General features: G+C 44.6%; 1 protein-coding gene across 2 annotated transcripts in view; it reads left to right on the forward strand.

The window, feature by feature from the left end:
- Nucleotides 1–26,174, forward strand: part of tenm1 (teneurin transmembrane protein 1) — a 233,911-nt gene that overhangs the window by 117,110 nt on the left and 90,627 nt on the right. For both annotated transcript variants that reach the window (XM_056438944.1, XM_056438945.1), the window contains exons 8-15: nucleotides 1,376–1,583; nucleotides 8,783–8,884; nucleotides 12,124–12,318; nucleotides 15,656–15,856; nucleotides 19,141–19,326; nucleotides 20,277–20,306; nucleotides 20,416–20,562; nucleotides 24,207–24,435. In XM_056438944.1, the coding sequence (XP_056294919.1) occupies nucleotides 1,376–1,583; nucleotides 8,783–8,884; nucleotides 12,124–12,318; nucleotides 15,656–15,856; nucleotides 19,141–19,326; nucleotides 20,277–20,306; nucleotides 20,416–20,562; nucleotides 24,207–24,435 (1,298 nt within the window). The remainder of the gene's footprint in view (nucleotides 1–1,375; nucleotides 1,584–8,782; nucleotides 8,885–12,123; nucleotides 12,319–15,655; nucleotides 15,857–19,140; nucleotides 19,327–20,276; nucleotides 20,307–20,415; nucleotides 20,563–24,206; nucleotides 24,436–26,174) is intronic.

A 26,174-nucleotide genomic window follows, 5' to 3' on the forward strand; every position in this document is an offset into this window, starting at 1 on the left:
ACACAACACAAACACCAACTGAAATCATTATTAAAATATCATCATCATAATTTAGGGTTAGGGTCAGTTCAGTTGGAAAAAGGTGAAATTCTGAACATTTACTCTGATATTTTCTGTCCGTGAGGGAGAGGGAGATGCTAATGGAGACAGGACGGGCACACGGCGGCCTCGCTACTATAATAATTGCATAAACATATGCCCGCTCACACGGGTCAGGGTGATGTGCAGCAGCAGGAAGTTAGAAAGACACTTCCTTGTCAACCCTTTACCCGGTCTGTGATCACACATTGTAAATGCCAGTAAAGCTAATCTGTGCAACGTGGGTGTCAATAAACTTTATTCATGCATAAACAAGTGAGTGGAGCAGCGGGATGGCTCTCCGTAGCGGTTCAACCTTCTTCGGGAGCGCGAAAACATGCAAACGATAATGATTTAATGCGTTTAACCGTATTAAAGCACAGGCGATGGGGCTCGGCAGTCACCCGCCGTTGTCTCCTCCTCCAAGATGTCTCAGCGTGGAGGCGTGTCGGCTGACGGAGGAGCGGGAGGAGCGTCTTTTACAAAACGAGCCAACGAGTGTTCCTTCGCGCTGAAGGGAAACAGACGTTCCGATTTCCTCAGCTCGGCGTAGATGAAGTGACACGTTACCCGGAGACAATACAGCTTGTACGACAGCGCTGCGTACACACACACGCACACACACACACACACACACACACACACGCACACCGAGTGGGCTGCCTCTTAACACCGGTGTGCCCCTGCTCTCGCCTGCGTGAAAAGGTCTAATGAGCTGTTCTTGACACTAGTGTGACACACGCGGCCCTCGGGGGGGAATGAGGGCTCAGCGAGCGCTCGCTGTAGTTCAAGGAGGTTTGAGAACGGGGGGAGTGGGGGGGGGGGGAGTTAAAGAGGGCGAGGAAGAAGAGAGCTTTAGACAAACCAAATAATAGTCTGTTTCCATTTTGGAAACCCGGCCGGTGAAGTCTGCCGGCGCTGTGAGCGCCACGTCCAGTCGGAGTCTAGATAGATAGATAGATAGATATATACTTTATTAATCCCCAAGGGGAAATTTGTCGTAGCAGTAGCAGCCAGTCTGAGGATGGTTTCACTTTTCCTCGTTTCGGTTTCCCGTTGGTTAATTTCACGTCCGACGTCCACGTCTAATGTGGCGCCCCGGCTTTTTTGAAAACATTTTTTTTTTTTACGTACGCAGGCAGTTTCCCAATAAAAATGGCCAACGACTGTCAGTTCTCACAAAGCTCACACGCCGCCGCACGAGGGTCCGTTGCGACGTGTCGACGGGTTCCCTCGTCTCCGCTCTCTTCTAATTGGATGACGTCCCCCCCCCCCCCTCCCCCCCTTGTGTGTCCAGTTCGACTTTGTGAAGCTCCTGGACGGGAAGGCGCTGCCCAGGTCGTTGACCGACCCCGTCTCCGCCGCCAAAGCCCCCAAAGGCCTGCTGCTGAGCGGCCTCCAGGAGACGGGCTTCATCGAGTACATGGACCCCGGCACCTGGCACCTGGCGCTCTACAACGACGGGCGCAACCTGGAGCAGGTGCTGCTGCACAGCACGCCCATCGGTGAGCGCCGCCGCCTTCCACACGCGGAGAGTCCGCATGAACATGTGCTCCTGGAGTCGGCTAGTTTGCATCTCGACGTCGAGCCCAACATCCGGCTCGTCCCCTCGTGGGATTAAGAGATCGTTTAGTAAAACACACGACTTCTGGGGATCAGAGAAATGAATACCTACGCAATTAAGTCATGAATTAATAAAGAATGTATGTACGTAATTAATTAAGTAGGTAAGTCGGTAAGCAAGCAAGTAAGTAACTAAGTTAGTAAGTAGGTAAGTAAGTAAGTATCTAAGTAATTAAGTAACAAAGTAAGTTAGGAAGTAAGTAGGTAGGTAAGTAAGTAAGTAAGTAGGTAAGTAAGTAAGTAAGTAAGTAAGTAGGTAGGTAAGTAGGTAGGTAGGTAAGTAAGTAGGTAAGTAAGTAAGTAGGTAAGTAAGTAAGTAAGTAGGTAGGTAGGTAAGTAAGTAGGTAAGTAAGTAAGTAGGTAAGTACGTAGGTAAGTAAGTAGGTAAGTACATATGTTAGTTAGTAAGCAACCAATAAATTAAGTAAGTTAGCAAGCAAGTAAGTAAGGAAGGAAGGAGGAAAGTAAATAAGATAGTCAGTAAGTAAGCAAGTAAATAAGTAAGTAAGTAAGGAGGTTGGATGTTGGATCAGAATAAGATGAGACACGTGTTCTGAAGCACGACTTTGTTATTTGAAGTGAAGATGAATGAAGTGAACTGGTCTGAACCGTCAGTTCACCTTGTTTCTCCTCCTCACCTTCAGGATGCTCAACTCTTTGAGCTTCATCCGTATTCACAACATGAATGTCTGCCGGTATCTAAAGGTTTGCACGGCTCCTCGTAAAAGAGCAATGAGAACCAAAATGAACCTCATTTTCTTTATTAGTCCAATTGAACCACTCCGCTGTCCTCCCTCCTCCTGAAGGAGCGCTCAGTGAGCGTTAAACACCAGACGTTCCTTTATCCGTGTTTTATTAGAATACAAGAGTTCCGATTACTTGAAGCATGTGTGTAATGTGTGCAGTGTGTGTAATGTGTGTATTACGTGTGCGCCTCGCTGTGTGTGCGTCTCGAGGTCGCTCCTCTCTCGTCCTTCCTTTCCTTTTCATCTGTTGCTTTGCTCCAACTTAAGGACACGGACGAGTGCACTTTGAGAGTCGCTGACATTTGGAGGGAACTTTTCCTGTAGCCTAATGGAGAGCGAGAGAGAGAGAGAGAGAGGGAGAGGGAGAGCTCAGCGTGGCGAGAGACAGCCGTTGGAAAGGGGAGGACAGCTCCTGTGGTAATGACAGGGCTCGCTAACCGCAGCTCATTGCTATGACACACACACACACACACACAGGCAGCCAGTGCAATATGATGTGAATAATGCACGAGTACGTAGGCTGAATACAGACGAGCGGTAGCGGATCGTTACCGGGGGGGGGGGCAGGTTCTCCACTCCCACCGTGTCCGGTAGTCCTTTAGGAGAATGCAGTGTTGAAATAACAACAACAATAACTAAAACAGAGAAAAATAGTGTGGGGAGAAGTCACAGCGTGGGAATGGAGACGTGGTGATATGTACGGAGCAGACGGGCGATGTGGCGATTACTAAGCTTACAACTTGTGATGGAAATATTGGATGAGAAGCTCTTTATTTTGGCTTTTTGTTGTTGTTGTTATCTGTAACTGGGCTTCAATTAGTCGTCAGTCAATGGTCTGCAGCTCTCTGGATGCTCATAATCTTAACCAGCGCTTCTCAAATGGGGGTACGTGTACCCCTGGGGGTATGTGAGATTTGTTTTTTCATATATTATAAATGAGCATCCATTAAAAAAATTAGCCTTTGAAAATAGCTATTTATAAATCTTCAAGAAAATATAACTGAATTGTGTATATTATTTGTCATTGTATGTGGCCCCTGATGGCTTGAAAGACATACGATCAACTTTTCTTAAAGAAATGTAAGACAAATATCCTGTGCTTTTATTTTGAAGGTTTCAAATGAAATGGTTTTATGTTATAATATTAGAGACATTTTCATTTTATGTGGCCCCTAATGGCTTGAAAGACATCCGATCAACTTTTCCATGGTGACCTTGTCAGTGACCTCAGGGACGATGTCACAGAGAGTGAGAAAGCCAGCGCAGTAGCCTCCCCAAGGTCCTAGTGCCCGGGTTGTTATACTGCTGGGCAGTGCGGAGAACTTCACATATTACAACAGTACGTGTACATATTTACGTTACGGTTGGGGCGTTAACAGGTTAGGTTTTTTGCGACCTCCTTTGTGACTCACGTGTAGATCAGTAGAGAGTAGAAAAACAAGGTCCCTGAAAGCACCACTGTTTTCAGACAGAAGATGCCAAATTAAGTTGTTTTTTTCGACCCATATTGCTTTGCATTGGTCGGGGGGTACTCGGCTCAAAAGAATAATTCACATGGGGTACATGACTCTAAAAAAAGGTTAAGAACCATTTGATGTAAACGTGTGCATCACCGACCTCCAAACAGCCTCCCGCTGTGAGCCAATCGGTAAACAGAGCCCGGAACACGGCGCTGCAGTCGCGTTATTGACAAAGTGTTTTCGTGTAATGACTGACAGCATGCGACAGATAAACACCGATTTTTATTTCAGAGCTTGTCAAACACTTGTTGACGCCTGTAGACGGGAATATACACACAGCGGGCTTTATTTTGGGGGTCCGCATGATCCGGGCCACAAACAGCCGACTCGGCGATAATCAAAACAAATGCACGTGCAAACAGACGGGGCTCAGGGCAGCAGCGCTTTGTCTACGGGGGTTGTCCAAAGAATGAATCAAGGAGATGTTTGGCTCGAAAAGAGGAAAATAATATTAATGGATTAGATGTCAGAGTTCATTTCGCTGCCCATTTACAGCCCTAACGAGGACCACGAACAAACAGAGGGCCCCCGCGCAGGGTTTCTTTTTTCTTTTCTTTTTTAAGAGGCAGAAAATCAAAACCGCCGAAGCTACAGGATCATAAATCCTCATAAGAGACGCGGCGAGCTGTCTGTCGCCCAGAGTGGAGCGTCGCGGGGAGACGAGAGGATCTCTGTCGGGAAATTGCAGCAAAATAGTAACTGGATACAAGGAGGAAGACACGGCGTATAAATATAGAGGGCGGCAAAGAAAAGACTGGCGTGGTAATAAATAAATAATAATGAGGGTATAATCAATAGAGAGTATGAGGAGGACGAGAGGGGAAATATACGAGAGCATTAAGGATACGAAAACACGAGCGTGAGATGAGGAATGTGCTTGTTAAGGGAGAAATGAGGGGACAGCGTGTGTGTTGGTGCTCAGATATGGAATATAATATAATATTATGACAAAGATGATTATTATCACACTCTGATCTGGATAAAGGAGGGGAAAAAATGGTGTGAGAACAATCGAAGCTGCGTGTGTCTGGTCAGGTGAACTGTGTCAGAAGACATTACACACACACACACACACACACCCATAGTGTAATATATTCTGGTGTGTGTGGGGACGCTCATCTCTCGATGATTGTGACTATTGTTTTAATAATTAATTAATTTACGTGGATTCAAATGTGATTTTTCCCCCAAATTTTCATTTTAAGCATTAAAAAAACACACAAAAAACAGCAGCAGCTGCAGAGAAATCTTCTTTTTTTTTTTTCCTCTATTATTGACATTTACATGTGACCCACAAAAAGCTGCGGCTTAATGATATCTGCCGCTTCTCCACCTCCACCTCCAGCCCCGTCTTCTTTAATTCCACTCAGCCTCCACCCAGGCAGAGACGGGCGCTGCTTCCGGGCTATTAATTATGCATAATTGCTCCTACTTCAGCTGTCATCACACGTCCTCTTGAATATTATATCTTCTTTTTTTAACGCAACAACAAGCAAAATATAATTTGAGGGGGAATAAAAGAAGTTTGCCCTTAGATGCCTGGAAGTTTTAACAAAACAAAGATGATAAACAACAAAAAGAAGTAACAAAAAAAGAAGAAGAAAAGCGGCGAGCTCACGGATGGATGCTTCTAGTTAGCTGAGCAGCCATTTCATTTTATCTTATTTTTTTCATAAATTCATAAAGCCAAAGGGTCGTAAAGCGGATGAAACTTTACAGGCTCATAAAGTACAATTGCAATGCTTATTTGACCAATCAGATCACTCGGCTGGAAGCACCCATTTTTATAATCGCATTTAACTGCAACAACTTACGGCATGAATGATTCCTAACTGGAAAGGCTTTTATCAGTGGAAAGAACCGAGCGGGTCGTCTCACGGATGCTCACACACTAAATATATATATATATATATATATAAAATGATTTTAATATATATTTATATATATACACACACAGGAGGTTTGTTACTGTCGTGGAAAACCTGGAAAAGTCATGGAATCCAAAAATGGTAATTTCAAAGCCTGGAGAAGTCCTTGAAAAAATATATGAAATCCCAAACATGTTGGAAAATGTTTAATCATGAAGTTTTTGATTCAAATACAAAACATTTATTTAAATATGTATTCTTTTAGTAAAACTATTGTCTCACATTCACCGAGATTTCACATATATATATATATATATTTATATATATATATATATATATAGTCCAGCAAACTTTTTTGTGATCATATATATATATATACATGTATATATGTCAAAGTCAAAGTCAAAGTCAGTTTTATTTGTCAATTTTCCATATGTGCAAACATACAGAAGATCGAAATTGCGTTTCTCTTCTGTCCAACATAAAGTGAATTGTGCAACATATAGACAACATAGAGTGCAAAAATAGTAAAAAAACTTGTGAACATATAGACAACATAAAGTGCATAGACAACATAAAGTGCAAAAATAGTAAGAAACATGTAAACATATAGACATGATGTATATATCTATATATATATGTGTGTATATATATATATGTGTGTATATATATATGTGTGTATATATATATACATATGTATATATGATCACAAAAGGCTGAAAAAGGCTCAAAATGATATCTGTATATATATACCTGTATATGTATATATATATATATGAATATATGGCCATATATATATTTAACCATGAAGATCACCGCTGGATGTTTCGAGTTAGCTGAATATTTCATATATACTGTAACAGATTAGGAAGTGTCTCGCCTCACATTGCCGGTTAATTATATATCTTTATAGTTGAGACGTATGACAGACACACATCACGGCCATCCTTACAGCCCGAGAGCTCTTTCTAGATCAATCATCTCCTCTGGATAGAGAAGAACCCCCGTGTGACCTTTCCTACACATTTCTGTGTCGCCTGCCAGATACAATATTGGAAATTGTGTCGATACGGATCTTTTATTCTTTTTTTTTAAAGGGACACTTTCGAGAGGGAGGGAGGGGTAAAGGTTTGTGAGTCTTCCTTGACAGTGTGGGAGAAAAAGATGATTGCCACTCCTCTCCATCAGGAGCGACGATGACGGGTGACGGAGGTGAAAACGACTTTGGGTTTCCTGTAGCGGAGCTTGCCGCCGCGGAGGATAACGCCGCGCCGCCGGTCTCATTAGCATGTGTCACACGCGCCACCGGGCGAGTGTCACTTAATAACTGTGTATAACTGTGTGCATGCCTGTAAACGTGTGTGTGTGTGTGTGTGTGTGTGTGCACGAGAGCGACCGAGCGAAAGAGAGAGAGAGAGAGTCATGCCACAGAAGGATGTGTCATCCCTGAACAGAGCCATGGGACTGCAGTGGTTTGACTCCGGAGTCCTCCCCCCCCCCCCTCCCTCCCCCGGTCAGAGAGCCCCAGGGTCAAATAAAGGATGACGTCCTTGACACCCGTTTTAATGACTCCATCTCGCCTCGATGGGAGCTCTCCTCGGCTCCTTGGCACAAGACGAGCGGCAGCTCGGTTTCAAAAATGTCACCGGCTCTTGCCAGCCTCTCTCTCTCTCCTCCAGCAGAATCTCCCATCTGGAGTGCAGCTGACTTAAAAGTGCTCTCTCTCTCTCCTTTTCTTTTTCCTTTATACCCGTCTCCGTCCGTACCCGGAGAATGAAGACGTGACATGATGGACATATCAATGGGGGGGGGGGGGGGAGCTAAAAAGAAAAAGGGAGGCGAACAATTGAAGGTAATTTCCAGGCCTGGAAATTGTCCTTGAAAGAAATATGAAATCCCAAAAGTGTTGGAAAATGTTTATTCATGCAGTTTTTGATTCAAATAATAACCATTTATATAAATATGTATTCTTTTAGTCAAACTATTGTCTCACATTCACCGAGATTTCACATAATGTTAAGTCATGGAAATTTGGATTAAAGTCCTGGAAAAGTCCTGGAAATCCATGTAAATATATATATATATATATATGTATTTATACATATATATATATATATAGTCCAACAAGGTTTTTGTGATCATATATATATATATATATAGGCGCGTGCCTGTTTATATATATATATATATGTGTGTATATATGTATATATATATATAGTCCAACAAGCTTTTTGTGATCATATATATATATATAGGCGCGTGCCTGTTTATATATATATATATATATGTATGTATATATATATATATAGTCCAACAAGCTTTTTGTGATCATATATATATATATATATAGGCGCGTGCCTGTTTATGTGTATATATATGTGTATATATATATATATATATATATATATATATATGTGTATGTCTGAAGGATGTGCGATGAGACGCTCATTGAAGGACGAGATGAAACGCCGCGATGAGACAAAGCGCGAGTGGGAACGAGCGGCGCGTCGCTCCTCGCCACGCCGCTCCGATAGCGACGTGGCTCCAGCTCCTCCGCGGCGGCGGCGAGCCGGTCGGGCCTCACGCGGTTCGGTCTCGTTCCAAACCGAGTCGCTGTAAACAGTTTGGTGATTACGCCCTCGGTGTCGGTGGACGTGCGTGCTGGCCGCGTGTTCCCCAACCTGTAATGCAGTCTGTAATGTGCTTAGTGCTCCTGAGTGTAAGTGAGTGCTTGGCCCATTCCCCAGAGAGTGATAGCAGCTGGATCAGACTAATCTAATCCAGCCCCCGAGTCTGGGGAGCCATCCATTGCTTATCAGATCTATCATTCAATAACACAGAGCCGTGCCAGCTTGTGGATTACATGTGGAACATTTTCAAGTTTTCTCTTCTTCTTTCTCTGTTTGTTCACGTCTGATTTGTGATTGTTTTGCGCGTGTTTGTGCAGACTCAATGGACGGCTGCTCCACGGACTGTAACGGGAAGGGGGAGTGCGTGGCGGGTCACTGCCACTGCTTCGCCGGCTTCTTGGGTCCCGACTGCGCCAAAGGTAAGAAGAAGTGTGTTGGGATGCTTTCTCGAACCTCCCTGAACTTCCCTGAACCTCCTTGAACCTCCCCGACGCCCCTCTGGAACTCTCAGCCCGAAGCCCATTGACTTCTACTGTCACCATGACAAAAAATACATAAAAAGGTTTCTCAAAAGGATGAAATAGTGCATTTAACCCTCCTGTTACCTTTAGGGTCAATTTGACCCCATTCAATGTTTAATGTCGGTGTTCTTTGGGGTCAATTTGACCCCAGGCTGTTTTTCACTGTGTCAAACATATAAGAAATATCAACTTTTTTATATATTTAAAGGGCTACTTAGGTAGTCAACAAACAAACATAAAGTACCTCACACTTAAACTTGGGAAACAATATTAATTCTAATAATTTTCTGGAGGTTTTTATTGCTGGGGTCAAATTAACACCGAGGGTAAAATATGTTAGTAAATGTGAAGGTAACAGGAGGGTTAAAGGTGGTATTATCAGTTGTTAATACATGTCTGTAATGTCAGTAACAGCTTGTTCTAGTCCATCTTAGTGTTTTGTCCATCTTGTTTTTCTTTATGAAGTTTCTTCAACTCTTCCAATACGTCCATTCGATTCAGCTCCTGTGCTAGCCTAGCTTAAACTGGGCCTAGCTTAAACTGACGTTAGCTTGTTTTGGAGGTTTCTGTTAATCCTCCTTTTCCTTCGAGGTGTCTTGCCTGTTACATAATTCTTTAGTCTAGTACTCAAACTCATTATAGAGAGGCACTCTGTTCTTTACCGATTAACGTATCATCTAGATTTAGTTGTCCGACGGATCTTTGTTTCGATGCTACGACTCGTAGCATGACGTCACCACAACAGGCCTTTTGTAGCGCCGCTTCTCGCCTTCCTTCACCTCGACTGCGGCGAGCGTCAGGTCTTCACGCGAAGGGACCGTAACTTTATTCTTTAATTATTTTTTTTACAAGTCCGTTTAACGGTATTTAAGTTTCGACCTTTTCCCGTTTTTCCGATGCGCTCCCGTTTTTTTATTAGTCGTCGGTGCCGTTTGCGCTTCGTGAATTAAAAACGCGGTACCGCCTCCATTTCCACATCACCAGTTCAATTAGTGCGGCAGCAGCTTCACGTCTGCTTTTCTGAGTTTATCTCCTCTTTTTTCACGTTTTCATTTACCAGCTTATTGTCATTTTCCATTCGGCTGATTTTTTTTAGCAAAGCTCTATTGTTGTAGCCAGAGAGAGAGAGAGAGAGAGAGAGAGAGAGAGAGAGAGAGAGAGAGAGAGAGAGAGAGAGAGAGAGAGAGAGAGAGAGAGAGAGAGATTTTTACTCAAAACAGGTCAAACACACTCAAACTAAATAGTAGAAAACAACCTTCAAGAATGAGACAAACAGGGTTTCACCCTCCTGTTACCTTTATATTTACTGACATATTTTACCCTCTGGGTCAATTTGACCCCAGCAATTAAAACCTCCAGAAAATTATTATAAATAATATTGTTTCCCAAGTTTAAGTGTGAGGTACTTTATGTTTGTTTGTTGACTACCTAAATAGCCCTTTAAATATATAAAAAAGTTGATATTTCTTACATGTTTGACACAGTGAAAAACAGCCTGGGGTCAAATTGACCCCAAAGAACACCGACGTTAAACATTGAATGGGGTCAAATTGACCCTAAAGGGAACAGGAGGGTTAAATACACAGGGAAGCTGCAGGTGAGTGGACACAGGGGGAGGAGTCACAGGTGGACACAATGAGGGCGGGGCTAGCAATCACACAGGAGGAAACTACCAGGGACAGGAAGTGCAGGGAAACAGAGGACACGAGAGAGACAGGGACTTCAAAATAAGACACGAAAACTCCGGATCATGACAACTGTCAACAACAACAAAAAACGTAACACAAATGTTTCACGTTAAAATCCTTCTCGCAACTCGAAGGCCACGTCCACGTGGAGATGTTAATTTGCCACGAGTGCGATTGACGGCAACTTCGCACCTTGAAAATGTGCCGAGCAATACTTGTCATGTTGCTTTAAAAGATATATATGTATATATATATAAATATATATGTGTGTGTATATATCATCACACTGCAACTGCAGCTTCTCTGTAGCTTCTCTCTCCCTCTTCTCTCTCCCTCTTTCTTTCTCTCTTTCTCTCTGTCGTTCTTTGTAAAAAGTATTGTCGTTGCATCAGTCTCATTGTGTAGAAACAGCTGATATAATATATCATCCGATGATTAATTTACGCTCATCATTTATTCATCCGCTCCCCCCTCTCTCCTCCTCTCTCTCTCTCTCTCTCTCATCCTTCGCTCATTTGCCGGCTCGATAATAATTCTGCCTTTGAAAGTTATGGACGGGCAAGTTTTTGGCAAGAGCTGTAAAAAAAAATTACAAAAAACTAGTGTGAATTTTATAACTATGGGGTGTTAAAATTGAACAAAAAGGATCAAACAAACGCGCACGACAACGTGCCCGCATGACAACGTGCCCGCACGCAGCGACGCACGCCGGGGGGGGGGGGGGGGGCCTCCACTGCAGATTCTCCCGAGGAAAATAATAAAAAATGGCGTCCGTTCTGCACGGTCTGTCTAATCCATTTGAAGTCTGGAGGCGAGGAGTCGGACCGGAGCGTCGCTGTCACGGCGTCCTCTCAGACTCGGCTCTCTTCTACCTGTCAGTGCATTAGCCGCGCGGCTCTCCATCATCGCGCCGCTTTCCACCTCCAGCCCGGAAACCTCTTAATGCTCCGTTTTCACGATTGTTTTCCACGGCCTGTTCAGAGTAAGTGAGGTGACATTGGAGGAGGGGGAGGAGGAGGAGGAGGAGGAGGGGGGATTTTTTTTTTTTCCCCCCGACGATTCCTGGGTTGCCGTGGTAGCGGAGCTCAGGTGGTGCTTGAGTAAATTGAAACAGCGTGAGGGATAAGCTAGAGTGTGTACGTGTGTGTGTGTGTGTGTGTGTGTGTGTGTGTGTGTGTGTGTGTGTGTGTGTGTGTGTGTGTGTGTGTGTGTGTGTGTGTGTGTGTGTGTGTGTGTGTGTGTGTGTGTGTGTGTGTGTGTAGAAGACAGAGGCTGCTTGAGGATTTGCTGAATCCGCGCCCCAGCTGAGATAAGAGAGCGTAGCTCCACTCACGGCAGGTTACTGCGGTCGCCCGGCTAATATACTGCAGTGCCGTGTGTGTGTGTGTGTGTGAGTACGTGGCTGTAATCTACGTTGTTTTTTCTCCTCCGTGTGTGTTCCCGTTGCAGACTCGTGCCCCGTGTTGTGCAGCGGCAACGGCGTGTACGAGAAAGGGAGGTGCGTGTGCCTGGCCGGGTGGAAGGGGGCGGAGTGCAACGTGGAGGAGGCCCAGTGCATCGACCCCACCTGCTCCAACCACGGCTCCTGCATCCAGGGCATGTGCATCTGCGGCCCGGCCTACAAAGGGGTGAACTGTGAACAAGGTAGGAAGGACTACCGTACGCACCTTGCGATGTTCACAGCGGCGGCGTTTTTTTAAAAATATCGTTCAAATGAGTCTCCGAGCCACTTCTGGCTGGAGGTGAGCGATACATTCAGAGCGGCGCTAATCGATATTTTTTTTTTTATACTGACAACGAGTAAAACGACTGTGTAATTCTACACGGGTCTCAAGGCCACGGAGAATTATCGCCCGGCCGCAGACACACACCTCCCCCTCCCTCCCCCCCCCCCCCACCTCCTCCTCTCCCCGCCAGCTCCATGGATGAGAAATCAGTCAATTTAAAATTCACACGGAGCGAAATTGCAAACCCTGTGAGGTAATATTCAATTCCTCTATTCTGGGGAAGGAAAAACTCTCAGAAAATAAGAAGTCTTTTACTATTTATCACCAAATATATTCAATAACTACTGAATGCAATGAGATATTTAGCTGCTAGAGAGGCAGATATTTACCTTTTATAAGTTGGTGGAGACCAAAACAGAGTGAATATTGGGCCTTCATTCATCATGTGGACGGAAACATGACTTAGTAACTTCTTTTAAATCACGTCTTTAAACCCATTTTTATACAACTGCTTTTAAGAGATGTTGTTCTTTTTGGAAGTTCCTTTGGTTCCCCTAATTAGTTTGTTGTTCTTTATTTTGTATTTGTTTTTTATGATGACATTTGTTTTGCCTTTATTCTCTGTAGAGCACTTTGTAAAAACTGTTTTTAAAGATGCTATATAAATAAAGTTATTATTATTATTATTATTATTATTATAATAATTATTATTATTATTATGTATGCTGATGTTGCTAACAGCCATAACCAGTAGTATGTTAAGCTACTCGGAAAGTTAGCTGATACCAGTAGTTATTTATTTTAATGAGCCAACTTAATTCCAAGTTATATTCTGAACATATTTTATACTAATATAAATTATACATTATATATTAATTCATTGATATAAGAAAATAATGAAATATTTAAATTATATTGAATATTTAACCTCCTGGATAGAATAAAAAAATGTCGCTACTGAATTACTTGAATAATAAAAAAGCTAATTTAGTGAAAAGCTATTTGATTCATAAAACATGTGACTGAGACATGTAGTTAAACTAATAACGCTGCCCAACACTGGTCATAAAAACCTTTTAAAGTGATAATAAGTCCGTGTTAATGCATCTTTAACGTAGATTTTTTTAAATATTTGAACCTAATTGACATCAATTTAGTTTAGATATCTTTCATATGAATACATTTCTCCAAATCTATTCACAGAAGTCATACAGGCTGCTGGAATCTGCAACGATTTTTTTCCTTTAATCGACATCCTTTAAGGATGAATGTTGTTATTTTTTTCTAAACTCTTCTCAACCACGCTGCTTGTTGTGGGTTCTTCGTGATTTCAGTGCAAACAGAAGCTGCTGGAGCTCCTCCAGCGTGACCTTTCATGGTGACCTTTCATGGTGACCTTTCATGGTGCAGGTTCAGGGAGCGCAATGGCAACGTGATACTTAAACAACATGTAATCCCAATATAAAAGAATAAAGTGTCCTATCAACATGGTTGTTATCGACTCATCACTATCAAACACCTACTTTGAAAGGGTTCGTACGGTCATGGAAAACCTGGAAAAGTCATGGGATTTAAAAAATGGTTATTTCCAGGAATGGAAAAGCCCCTCGAAAAATAATTTAAATCCTAAAAGTTTTGGCAAACCCATGGAAATGTGTCATAGTCACATGTTCATTTACAGTTTGATGAAAAGAATAAACATTTATATAAATATGTATTCTTTTAATCAAACTATTGTCTCTCATGTGATGTGTACGCATGTATACACCAAGATTTCACAAATCTTTGAGTTTAAAGCCATGGAAAGGTCATAAAAAGGTCATAAAAAGGTCATAGAAAGGTCATGAAGTCCATTGGTCAACGTGTATGAACCCTGATACTTATACAACATATACTCCCAATAATAAAGCACAGCATGTCCAATCAACATGGTTCTCATCACGATTAAAAACCTAAACAAGTAAATAGGGTATCTTTGATATATTCTGTAAATATTATTTGAAGTGAACAGAGCGGACATGGCCGTGAGTGAGCAGCCCATAATATTCAGGTGGCTCAGCTGTGGGCCTTTGTCACAACCTCCTCTTGTAAAACCACCCGATAAATTAGCCAAAACAAACAGAGCCATGATATGCAAAACAATTATGATGTTTCACTTGACGATAACCCCCCCCCCCGAGCCGCCGCCGCCCGTATCTCGGCCTGCAGAGACGAAATCAGCTGTTTGACCTTGAGCGGCCGAGCCGAGCGGCGCTGAGGTTTGGCTCGGCGCTCGGAGCTGTAATTACACACACACTAACACCGCGAAGCGAGGACCACCATGACACACACACACACACACACACACACACACACACACACACAGCAACTCATTTCACCCCCTTATCAGGCCTCAGTTCTAAGTGTCCTATGAAGTGTAATGTTGTGGAACAGAGACAGGGATAGTCGCGGGGTGGTTAACTCCTGGATGGGATGCAAAGAACACTGACTTCATACCCGCTGAACGGGTGATTATAATGAGACCCCCCCCCCAAGCCCCCCACCACCACCCACCCATCTACACTCACTCCCTCCTCACACTTCTGACTCATTCTCTCTCTTCTCTCTTTCCCTTCCTCTCTCCCTCCCTCCCAGCCACCCCCTCTCTCCCTGCCTCTCCTCTATCTCTCTCTCTGCCTCTCCTCCCTTTCTCTATCTCTCCCTCTCTCTCCTTTCTCTCTCCCTCCCTCTCCTCTCTCTCCCCCTCTCTCCTCTCTCTCTCCCTCCCTCTCCCTCTCCTCCTCTCTCTCCCTCTCCTCTCTCTCCTCTCTCTCTCCCTCCCTCTCCTTTCCTCTCCTCTTTCTCCCTCTCCTCTCTCTCCTCCTCTCTCTCCTCCTCCTCTCCCTCTCCTCCTCCCTCTCCTCCTCTCCCTCTCCTCCTCTCTCTCTCTCTCCCCTCCTCTCTCCCCCTCTCTCCTCTCTCCCTCCCTCCCTTTCTCTCCCTCCCTCTCCTCTCTCCTCTCTCTCTCTCTCTCCCTCCCTCTCCTCTCTCCCCCTCTCTCCTCTCTCTCTGCCTCCCTCTCCTCTCTCTCCTCTCTCTTTCACTCTCCCTTTCTCTCCCTCCCTCCCTCCATACTCGATATTTCGTGATACACTTGATGCTATTTCTTTATTATCTGTTACTCTCTGTTGTGCTCACTTTCTCGTATCACTCTTTCTCTCTCCCCATCTTTCCTCCATCAATTGCAACCCCCCCCTCTCTCTCTCTCTCTCCAGTGGACTGCGCGGACCCTCAGTGCGGCGGACACGGCGTGTGCGTGCGCGGCGAGTGCGTGTGCTCGGCCGGCTGGGCGGGCGTGAGCTGCGACGACCCGCTGCCGGCGTGCCAGGAGCAATGTTCCGGTCACGGGACCTACCTGCCCGAGTCGGACACCTGCGCCTGCCAGCCCAACTGGACCGGACCGGACTGCTACACCGGTGAGAGCCGAGGAGCGTGGTTCACCAGCAGGACGCCACCACTCGCACATCTCTAGAGTGCTAATCTGGGTCCGTACGGTCATGGAAAACCTGGAAAAGTCCTGGAATTTTAAAATGGTTATTTACAGGCCTGGGGAAAAATGCCCAACGTTTTGGAAAAATCATCTAAATCTGTTACATTCATATGTTTTAAATAATGAATATGCTTTTAAATGAATGGCGCTCAATATATAAGCTGGCATACGCTCTTTCACACATATATTTATATATATATACATATATATATAGATACATATATATATACAGTATATATATGCATATTTGTATATGTATTTATATTATATATATATATATATTAAATACAAATTAAGAAAAGACAAGTAGAAAATATATAGTAAGTTAAATTTGGGGTTATCAATCGTTCTTTACAATCAGGGTTCGTACGGTCATGGAAAACCTGGAAAAATCATGGAATTTGTAAAATGGTTACTTCCAGATCTGGAAAAGTCCCAAAAGTTTTGGAAAAGTCATGTAAATGTGTTATATTCTATATTAATATTATAAGGACATTCACCCAGAGTTTTATATAATTAATATGATTATTTAAAAATGACGATCTAAATACAAGCCGGCATACGCTCTTTCATTCTCGCAGCGCACATTTTCCGCGCTGCAACTGAACGCACCTTCACTGAAAAGACAAATGTTTTATTCTTTTAATCTAAACCATTGTCTCTCATTCATTTGTTTCATTTAAGGTTATATAATGTATGCTTTGGATTCTCATTGTTAGTTTAAATACGACATTTTCTCACTGTGTCATGTATAAACCAAGATTTAAAAAAGGTTTGGTCATGGAAATCTGGTTTAAAGTTCTGGAGACCCATCAGCATGCGTATGGACCCTGCTCGGGTTACCGTGGTAGCATGTTTTGGTCTTGCCGGATACTTTTTTTTTTCTAGGGATTTTATAGACACCGAGAGATAAATATGGAGCGCATCCACTTTGTGTAATGTGTGTGCATGCATGTGTGTGTGTGTGTGTATTTTTCATTCTCTTCACGCTGGTCCTAAATGAGATTTCCCCCCATGACGCTCTGGAGCCCCCCCCCCCCCCCCACACACACACTCACTTCACTGCACATTCATAGTGCTACACGCATATACACACACACACACACACACACGCATACACGCATACACACACATTCCCTCCAGCTAAATGAGGGGAGAAAAAAATAAAGTGTGTGGCAGTCGGGGGGAAAGAAGTAGAAAAAAACCTCAATTCCCACTTTGCTGCTCGTGCTTTCAGCTCCGAGGAACGTTCGGCTCGGCGTTTAAGAGCTCGCTAATGTTTGTTTCAGACGGCGTATAAAAAGATGTTCCTACATCGACACCTACCTGGGGTTTGAGGTTGAACTCACCTCCACTCTGCGGCTATATACGAAGCCAAAAGCGCAATGCGAATATTCTCAACGCTTTACTCGCCTGACCATCTGCGGCTTTTCGTTTCATTCGCGCCTTAGAGGGGGCGGGGCTTATCTATCGGTGGCTTTACTCCGTGGAAACAGTTATTACGAAAGTTAATAAACACGTAAAGCTGCGTTCACTCGCGTGACTTCACTCGCCCGCCAAGTTGTGGTTATTCGCGTCTTTCGCTTCATTCGCGCCTCAGAGGGGGCGGGGCTTATCTCCGTGGAAACAGTTATCATTTCCTTCATCAACCATGCAGAACTAACCACTGGTTCTGCTTTATACTTGTTGGGGACATCCCAGAAAACATCGGAACATCTAACGCCCTCGTGTTTGGGTTCATAACATTAATATATATATATATATATTTATACATGACATCACCCGTAGGCTCACACAGCTCGGTGACCTTCACCTCTACGTCTGAATAACTGTCTCTTCCAGCAGCAGTTAGATTCACCAACGGCGGAGCAGCTCGACGCCGATTGGCTGTCGCGACTCGGCGTCGGGGCGACTTTTTTCGCCAAAATATTTCAACTTGAGGCGAATATTCGCAACGAGCAAATTCGCGTCGCTCGCGCCTGTACGTCGACTCTGTCTGAGGGATCTACTGGCGCGAACAGTTCTCAACGCATTTGGTGCGAACGCAGCTTCACGGTGAGGAAACAGGCAGCGAGGTGGCCATCGCGAAAGGGGGATGAAGGAAAGCGGAGAGAGAGAGAGAGAGAGAGAGAGAGAGAGTGTCCTTGTCCTTGAAGTGTAAACTGACAGAGAGGAAAATCACCATTACGCCGATGATTTTCCTCTTTTTTTCTTCTTCTTCTTCTCCGCCACACTAACTGAGCGCCGGCGGTGGGGAAGGATCCGCCTCGCCGTGCAACAACCATGATTTGCAGGCAATTGGCATTAGCCGGCGCTCTCAGGTGCACGCACACCTTATCACGGCGATACGACGCCGTGGTAATGATGGACCGTGGCGGAGATGGCGAGCGGGCCTCTCTCCACCTGCCGGGGCCGTTCATCAAAAAAGGTGATGCTACGCGCCCCGGGATTGCCGAAGCATAGCTAAACTAATGTAATTCTAATAGAGAGCTGGAAAAACTCTCCCACTGTAATCCACTTTTTTCCCTCCCCTCTCTCCACGCGAGGTGTATTTAAAAAAAATTTTTTACTGCGCCTGAATAAGTAGTCTGTGTGCCTCCAGCACTTTGCTCTCTTTACTGATGGATGAGGCTCTGCAGCGAGAGAGGGGGAGCGCGGAGAAGAGGGAATAAAAAGAGGAGGGCCGAAATGTAAAGGGGCGTGGCCAGAGGAGAGGGAGGAGGGAAAAAAGCTGACAGAAACGAAGATGGAGAGACGAGGGGAGAGAGCGAGTTATTAACATACCCAACTACATCTGATCAGAATGTCAGGAAAGAATAATAGAGCTGGTTCTGAGTCCCTGAGGTTTAAATATGCGGCGCAAATATGAATCATTTGGCTGTTATTATGAGTCTGTTAGCTCCGCCCCTCCCTCTGGGAGCTCAGCTATTAGAGGTGGGAAGATGATGTCTTGTGAGAGAGTTTGGAGGTTATTCTTCTATTGCTGGTTTTCTTTTTCCTCTCACCTATATCTCCGATGTCTCACCCCTCGGATTCAGAGTTTTCTTCTTAACTTCTCCCCGTTCCGCTCGTCCCCCCGGGGCGCTTTCTTTTCTTTCCACGCTCAATGCCTCCATTGGCTCGCCTCCCCTCTCGAACTCGCACCCTATTTTTGTCTCCATTTTTATTCTCACTCGTGTCTCCTCTCTCCCCCACCCCCTCCCTTGGCAGAGCTGTGCCCGGTGCCGTGCGGCGGCCATGGCGTTTGCTCCGAGGGCGAGTGCCAGTGCGAGGAGGGTTGGATCGGCGCCGCGTGCGACCAGCGGGCGTGTCACCCTCGCTGTGAGGAACACGGCCAGTGCCACGACGGGACCTGCATCTGTCAGCCGGGCTGGGAGGGGGAGCACTGCAACATCGGTGTGTGTGTGTGTGTGTGTGTGTGGTGTGTGTTTATGTGTGGTGTGTGTGTGTGTGTGTTTGTTCCTTCCTTCCTCCCCTCTCTACTGTCTCTTTTTCTTCCTTCTTTCCTTCCTTCCTTCTTTCCTTCCTTCTGTGTGTATGTGTGTTCCTTCCTTCCTTCCTCCCCTCTCTCCTGCCTCTTTTTCTTCCTTCCTTCCTTCCTCCCTTCCTTCCTTGTGTGTGTGTGTTCATTCCTTCCTCCCACCCTATTGTCTCTTTTCCTTCCTTCCTTCCTCCCTTCCTTCCTTGTGTGTGTGTGTTCCTTCCTTCCTCCCCTCCTCCCCTCCCTCCTATCTATGTTCCCCCCTTCCTTCCTCCCCTCTCTCCTGCCTCTTTTTCTTCCTTCCTTCCTTCCTTCCTTCCTCCCTTCCTCCCTTCCTCCCCCCACCTCCTGTCTCTTTTCCTTCCTTCCTTCCTTCCTTGTGTGTGTGTGTGTGTTCCTTCCTTCCTTCCTCCCACCCGATTGTCTCTTTTCCTTCCTTCCTTCCTCCCTTCCTTCCTTGTGTGTGTGTGTTCCTTCCTTCCTTCCCTCCTCCCCTCCCTCCTATCTATTTTCCCCCCTTCCTTCCTCCCCTCTCTCCTGCCTCTTTTTCTTCCTTCCTTCCTTCCTCCCTTCCTCCCCTCTCTCCTGTCTCTTTTCCTTCCTTCCTTCCTTCCTTGTGTGTGTGTGTTCCTTCCTTCCTTCCCTCCTCCCCTCCCTCCTATCTCTTTTCCCCCCTTCCTTCCTTCATTCCTCCCCTCTCTCCTGTCTATTTATTCTTTTCTTCGTGTGTGTGTGTCTGTCAGTGTGAATGTGTATCTGTGTGTGTGTGTGTGTGTGTGTTGACGTGGGAGTGTTGAATTATTCTTTTTGATATTTTGATTAGTACATTAATAGGTGTGATTGTTTTCTCTTCCCGTCGTCACAGTAACTCACGACCTGGACGTGGTTGTGAAAGGTAATTCATCTTTACCTCAGATAAATATTGTTATGTTGTCTTCCTCTGACACACTCACAAATGCCCAACATGTGTGTGTGTGTGTGTGTGTGCACATCGGGGTCATCAGACGGCTGCCCCGGGCTGTGCAACGGACACGGGCGCTGCACCCTGGAGCAGAGCGGCTGGCGCTGCGTCTGCCAGGCCGGGTGGAGCGGGCCCGGATGCAGCGTTGTCATGGAAACTGACTGCAGCGATGGAACTGACAACGACGGAGGTGACATTCTCACGTCATCTATCATTTTTCCATCCCCCGTTTTCGTTCTTCACGCCTCTCCTTTGTGGCAGGTTGTCCATTCTCTGCCGTCACTTTTCACCCACCTCCTCGTGGCTCCTCCCCCTCCTCGTGGCTCCTCCCCCCTGCAGCCTTCCACGCTGTCCCCGACTCCTGTAGAGAGTCCCGCGGGTCATTATTGTGTTGAATATGTGTGTGTGTGCGTGTGTGTGTGTGTGTGTCCCTCCTCCGTGTGGCTCCTCCCCATCCTTGTGGCTCCTCCCCCCTGCATCCTTCCACGCTGTCCCCAACTCCTGTAGAGAGTATTATTGTGTTGAATATGTGTGTGTGTGTGGGTGTGTCCCTCCTCCTCCTCATCACCGCTAAATGTCTAATATGCATATACCACCTGCGAAGATAAAAGGCACTCCGACAAATTTTTCTCTCAAGTCTAAATACAGCAAAGCACGGCGAACAGCGTTGTGCTGCGAGGTGTTTGGTGACAGGTGAGAGGTGTGCGTGTCGCTCTATCCTCGGGTGAAGGAACATTTTCACAGCACTCATTTCCCTGCCACCGCCGTCCCATTCCAGGCGGGTTTTTTCTCGCATCACTTTCAACCGTCTGAGCCCAAAAAACATCAAATATCCGTCACGGATGTCCCCGTTAAGTCGGCGTTGTAATCCCTCAGCGTAAACAAGGCGCCGTCTCTTTTTGTTTCGAGGCGTCCTCGCCGTTTGTTCCACGGAGCCACGTTTACGGGACGAGCGGCTTCTAGAACCCTCAAACGTGTACATGTTTTATTTTTATTTTGTACACTCTTTTTCTTCCCCGGCTGCTGCAGAGCGCTGCAATGTAACCGTTTCTTTTTCTTTTCTTTTTTCTCTCCCTCTGCTCACATTGTTTACCAAAAGCTGCACGACCGGCTGAGCCGACACTTCAGAACGTCGGCGTAGAAACATGAAGTACATAAAAGAACATGAAGTACACGAAGCCCTCACCCCGGATTATAACCCCCGAGCCCGGCAGCGAGAAATGTTTATAGAGCCTGAACAAAAGAAACGAGTCAAAGCAGCTTAGGCGTTTCTTTTTTTCTTTTTACATAAAAAAAACCTGTGAAAACAGTTGCATTATAATAATAACAATAATACAAACATAATTCCTTCTTGTGGCTCTGCAGCGTCATCGAATCTGAAAATGAGCGTCGCCGGAATTAAATCAAAAACATGCAAAGGACGTGAAATTTGAAAGCGAATATTTTTTTACATTATGGGGGAAAAAAACATACTCTTCCCGCGCGGTAAGCGAGATGAGGAGATCGATACGATCGATCCAGCTGCCCCCCTCCCCCCCCCTCCCACCGTCGGATTTAAAGGAGCCTCGTCGCCCCCGCGAGGTCGTGCGCTATAGGAAGTCGTCACGTATCCCTCCAATAACACAACAAATTGCCGTTGTGTGTGTTTTTTGTTTTGTTTTTTTGTATGGACGGACATGTATTTCATGTTCCTCAATCATCCCAATGTCACAAATGAGATTTTAAAAATTGGTGCGCTTCAGAGCCCCCCCCCCACACTCCATTCTTTATGCTAAGCTAACTGATTGCATGAAACGGGGAATTAGAGGTCGAGAAGGTGGGCGGGTGCAGGGACAGGCAGCTTTCTCTCCGCATTACAATAAATTACACCCCAAAAAAAAGCAATATGCAATGTACACGCGGCATTGTGGAGTGTATTGTAATGCGGCATGGATATGGATGAGGTGCTCGTAGCGTGAATCAAACTGTTCGGTTTCGGGATGGATTTTCTCTGAGCGAGACTCGCTATCAAAGCCTCGCGGACAACACTCACACGGCTCTTATCTTTGCTGTGTGCTCACACCTCTCTCCGCACAGCGATTCAGATAGCGTCGTTTTCAACGGCACGATTCAAGCCGTCTCCCTTAATTGGCACATATGTGGCGCCGGCACTCATCGCCGTCTCTCTCTCTCTTTCTCTCGCAACAATCTCCCTTTTGTCTCTGATGATAGGCGGAGATAGAGAGATGCTGATAATAATCAGAGAATAAAGAGGAACTCCTGACGAGAGAGTTTCAATTATTCCGACTGGACGGGAGACTGGAGCGCATGTATTCTATAAAACACTCCAAAACAGTGTAATTATACATATTCATACGCGATATATGTTCAGAATCTACATTTTTCGATGTCTCTCTTTTGGTAAACAACCCTCGCCTGCATAATAAGCCCAAAAAAAAACCTGCGCGTCCTTTTTTTAATGACGGTGATAATAGAATTTTTCAATGAATGCTTTCAAAGATAAGGTAGAGTGAATCTTTTGGAAAGCAGCCATTGTGCTCCTGCTGCCCTTCGTCGGGAGGAGGAGGTTATAATAGAATATTGTTGGCCTTTCGCTCCCCCGCTCCGTGGTCAGATGCATTTAAATGTCAGCACGGCTTCTTCCTGCCTTTTCAGAAAGAAAAAAAAAACAGGCTTGAAATAGAAAAGAAAAAATAGAAGGAAAAAAAACACAAATGCCAGCCGGCTCCCATTACCTGACCGCCTCTGGTTTCCGATCCCGGCTTATTGTTTACGCCGGGAACTTTTTGTGTGGACCGCATTCAAATAACGCGATGAGATTCGGGTCTGATTTATAACAACGGATGCTACAATTGTGCAGCGACGGCCCCGTGATGACTCGGCGGGTTTTCGATTGATACTCGTGGCTGCGGTGACGCACGGTGCAGTTCCTGGTCGTGGAGGAGATTACTGCAGGAGAGTCTGACTACGACTCCTCGGCCGGTCTTCTTCACGTCTTTCCACCGCGGGTATAAACAGTGCCTCTAGAGTAGGAATGTGTTATCTATGAATGCCTTTTATTGGCTGTGCACAATAAAGATGTTAATGTCTCGCCTATATAAACTGTGTCAATCCAAGCGCCGCTCTAAACGACCAACTCCTCATAAAACGCAGGGTTTTTTATTTTTATGTGTATATTTTTTATTTTTTTGCTGAACAAAAAAGAAGGCGACAAAACATTGTAAATGACAAATAAAGAAAAACTTAAATATATAGAAAATAATTATATATATATATATACGTATAAATATATACATATATATATATATGAATGTATTTATATACGAATGAAGAAAAGACAAGTAAAAATATATAGTAAATAAATTTGGGGATTATCAATCGTTCTTTACAAGCAGGAAAAATCATGGAATTTGTAAAATGGTTATTTCCAGGTCTGGAAAAGTCCTTGAAAACAATATATTATATGTGCATTCACGCTGAGTTTTAAACAATGAATATGCTTTTAAAAGTATGACGCTCTAAATATAAGTTGGCATACGCTCTGTCGGACTAGCAGCCCCACATTTTTCGCGCTTTAAGTGAATTCACCTTAACTGAAAAGACATAGATGTTTATTCTTTTAATCAAACTATTGTCTCTCATTCATTTGAGTCATTTAAAGTTATATACTCCATGCCTCATTGTTAGTTTAAATACGACATTTTCTCACTTTTTCATGTATGCACCGAGATTTCACAAAAATGGTGATCATTGACATTTTTCTTTACGTCCTGGAAACCCATCGACGTGCGTATGAACCCTGATTTTAATAAACGCTTCACTTCCTGTCTCCAGACGGCCTGATGGACTGCGTGGACCCGGACTGCTGCGAGCAGCTGAGCTGCGGCTCCGACCCCCTGTGCCACGGCTCGGCCGACCCCTTGGCGTTGCTGCAGCAAGGCCCGCCTCCCGCGTCGGCCCCGCCCACCAACACGCACGCCCACAGCTTCTACCGACGCATCCGCTTCCTGCTCGGCAAGGCGGCCACGCACTCTCTCCCCGGAGACGTGCCCTTTGACACCAGGTGTGTGTGCCGCCGTGCTCTCTCTGTTTGCCCATGCATGCCAAACACCTTCTCCGTGGCGTTTGTTTTCACGCGTCCGTTGTCCTTGAGCCGTCCTCCTGTATCACGGGTGTCCAAACATAAGGCCCGCGGGCCTCGAATTCGGCCCACCACATCATTTTATGCGGCCCGTGACGGCTTGAAAAGACATACGATGACCTTTTCTTGTAGAAATGTGAGAGAAATATCCTGTGCTTTTATTTTGAAGGTTTCCAATAAATTGGATTTATGTTATAATATTAGAGACATTTTCTTATGAACCATATTTCTTACACTCAGACATACGATGACCTTTTCTTATATAAATGTGAGAGAAATATCCCGTGCTTTTATTTTGAAGGTTTCCAATAAATTGGATTTATGTTATAATATTAGAGACATTTTCTTATGTACCATATTTCTTACACTCAGACATACAATGACCTTATCTTATAGAAATGTGAGAGAAATATCCCGTGCTTTTATTTTGAAGGTTTCCAATGAATTGGATTTATGTTATAATATTAGAGACATTTTCTTTTGTACCATATTTCTACACTCAAATAAAAAATAATCAAATGGAAAGAGAGTTATCTCACGATATGTTGGGGAGTAGTTTATAAAGTGTTACACTTTATAGAGTAAATGCTTCTGTATTAATGCATCGGTTCGTCCGTCGGCCATTATTTGGATAAATGAGGCGTTTCATGTCCGCGCGGACGTCTGAGTGATCCGTGCGCGTCGTCTCCGTGTTTCAGCGTCGGGCTGCAGAGCGTCAGAGTGTTTGTGTTGTTATTTATTTGAATGTCGTTCGGTGTCACGGTCATGACGAGTGTCACGCGTTGATGCTCCAGAAGGCCTCCGACGCCCATCCAACGGAGGAAATATACAGAGGGTGACCTCGAGGGTGAAGGGTCAGCAGACAGGAAGTGACGCCTCTCGAAAAGAAAGAAAGGATTAAAGAAAGAAAGTGAGATGGAAAGCAAGTAAGAAAAAGAAAGAAAGAAAAGAAAGATAGAAAGAAAGATAAAAAGAAAGTATGTAAGAAAAAATGAGAGTAAGAAAGAAAGAAAGATCATAAGAAAGAAACGATGTAAAAAAGAAAGAAAAAAAGTAAGAAAGAAAGGATGTAAGAAAGAAAGTAAGACAGAAAGAAAGTAAGAAAAAGAAAGAAAATAAAGAGAGAAAGAAAGTAAGTAAAAAAGAAAGAAATACAATAGGAAAGAAAGAAGGAAAGTAAAATGTAAGAAAGAAAGAAAGAGAGAAAGAAAGAGAGAAAGAAAGTAAGTAAGAAAGAAAGAAATACAATAGGAAAGAAAGAAGGAAAGTAAAATGTAAGAAAGAAAGAAAGAGAGAAAGAAAGAGAGAAAGAAAGTAAGTAAGAAAGAAATACAATAGGAAAGAAAGAAGGAAAGTAAAATGTAAGAAAGAAAGAAAGAGAGAAAGAAAGAGAGAGAGCCAGTGGATGGATTCAATGGAAACGAGGATGTTGCGTTCACACATGGCCAGTGTCTTAGACGTGTGTGTGTGTGTGTGTGTGTGTGTGTTTGTGTGTATGTGTGTGTTTGTGTGTATGTGTGTGTGTGTATCCCGTCCTCTCTCCGGTTCACTTGTAGAATAAACAAACTAATTAATTACGTGGCAGTTTTTTCCACAAGAGAAATGGAAGGCAGCTCCGGACCGGTTCAACCCCCCCCCCCCCCTCATCCATCCCTCTCTGG

Source organism: Pseudoliparis swirei, chromosome 19 (assembly GCF_029220125.1).
Source record: "Pseudoliparis swirei isolate HS2019 ecotype Mariana Trench chromosome 19, NWPU_hadal_v1, whole genome shotgun sequence".
Taxonomy (NCBI): Eukaryota; Metazoa; Chordata; class Actinopteri; order Perciformes; family Liparidae; genus Pseudoliparis; species Pseudoliparis swirei.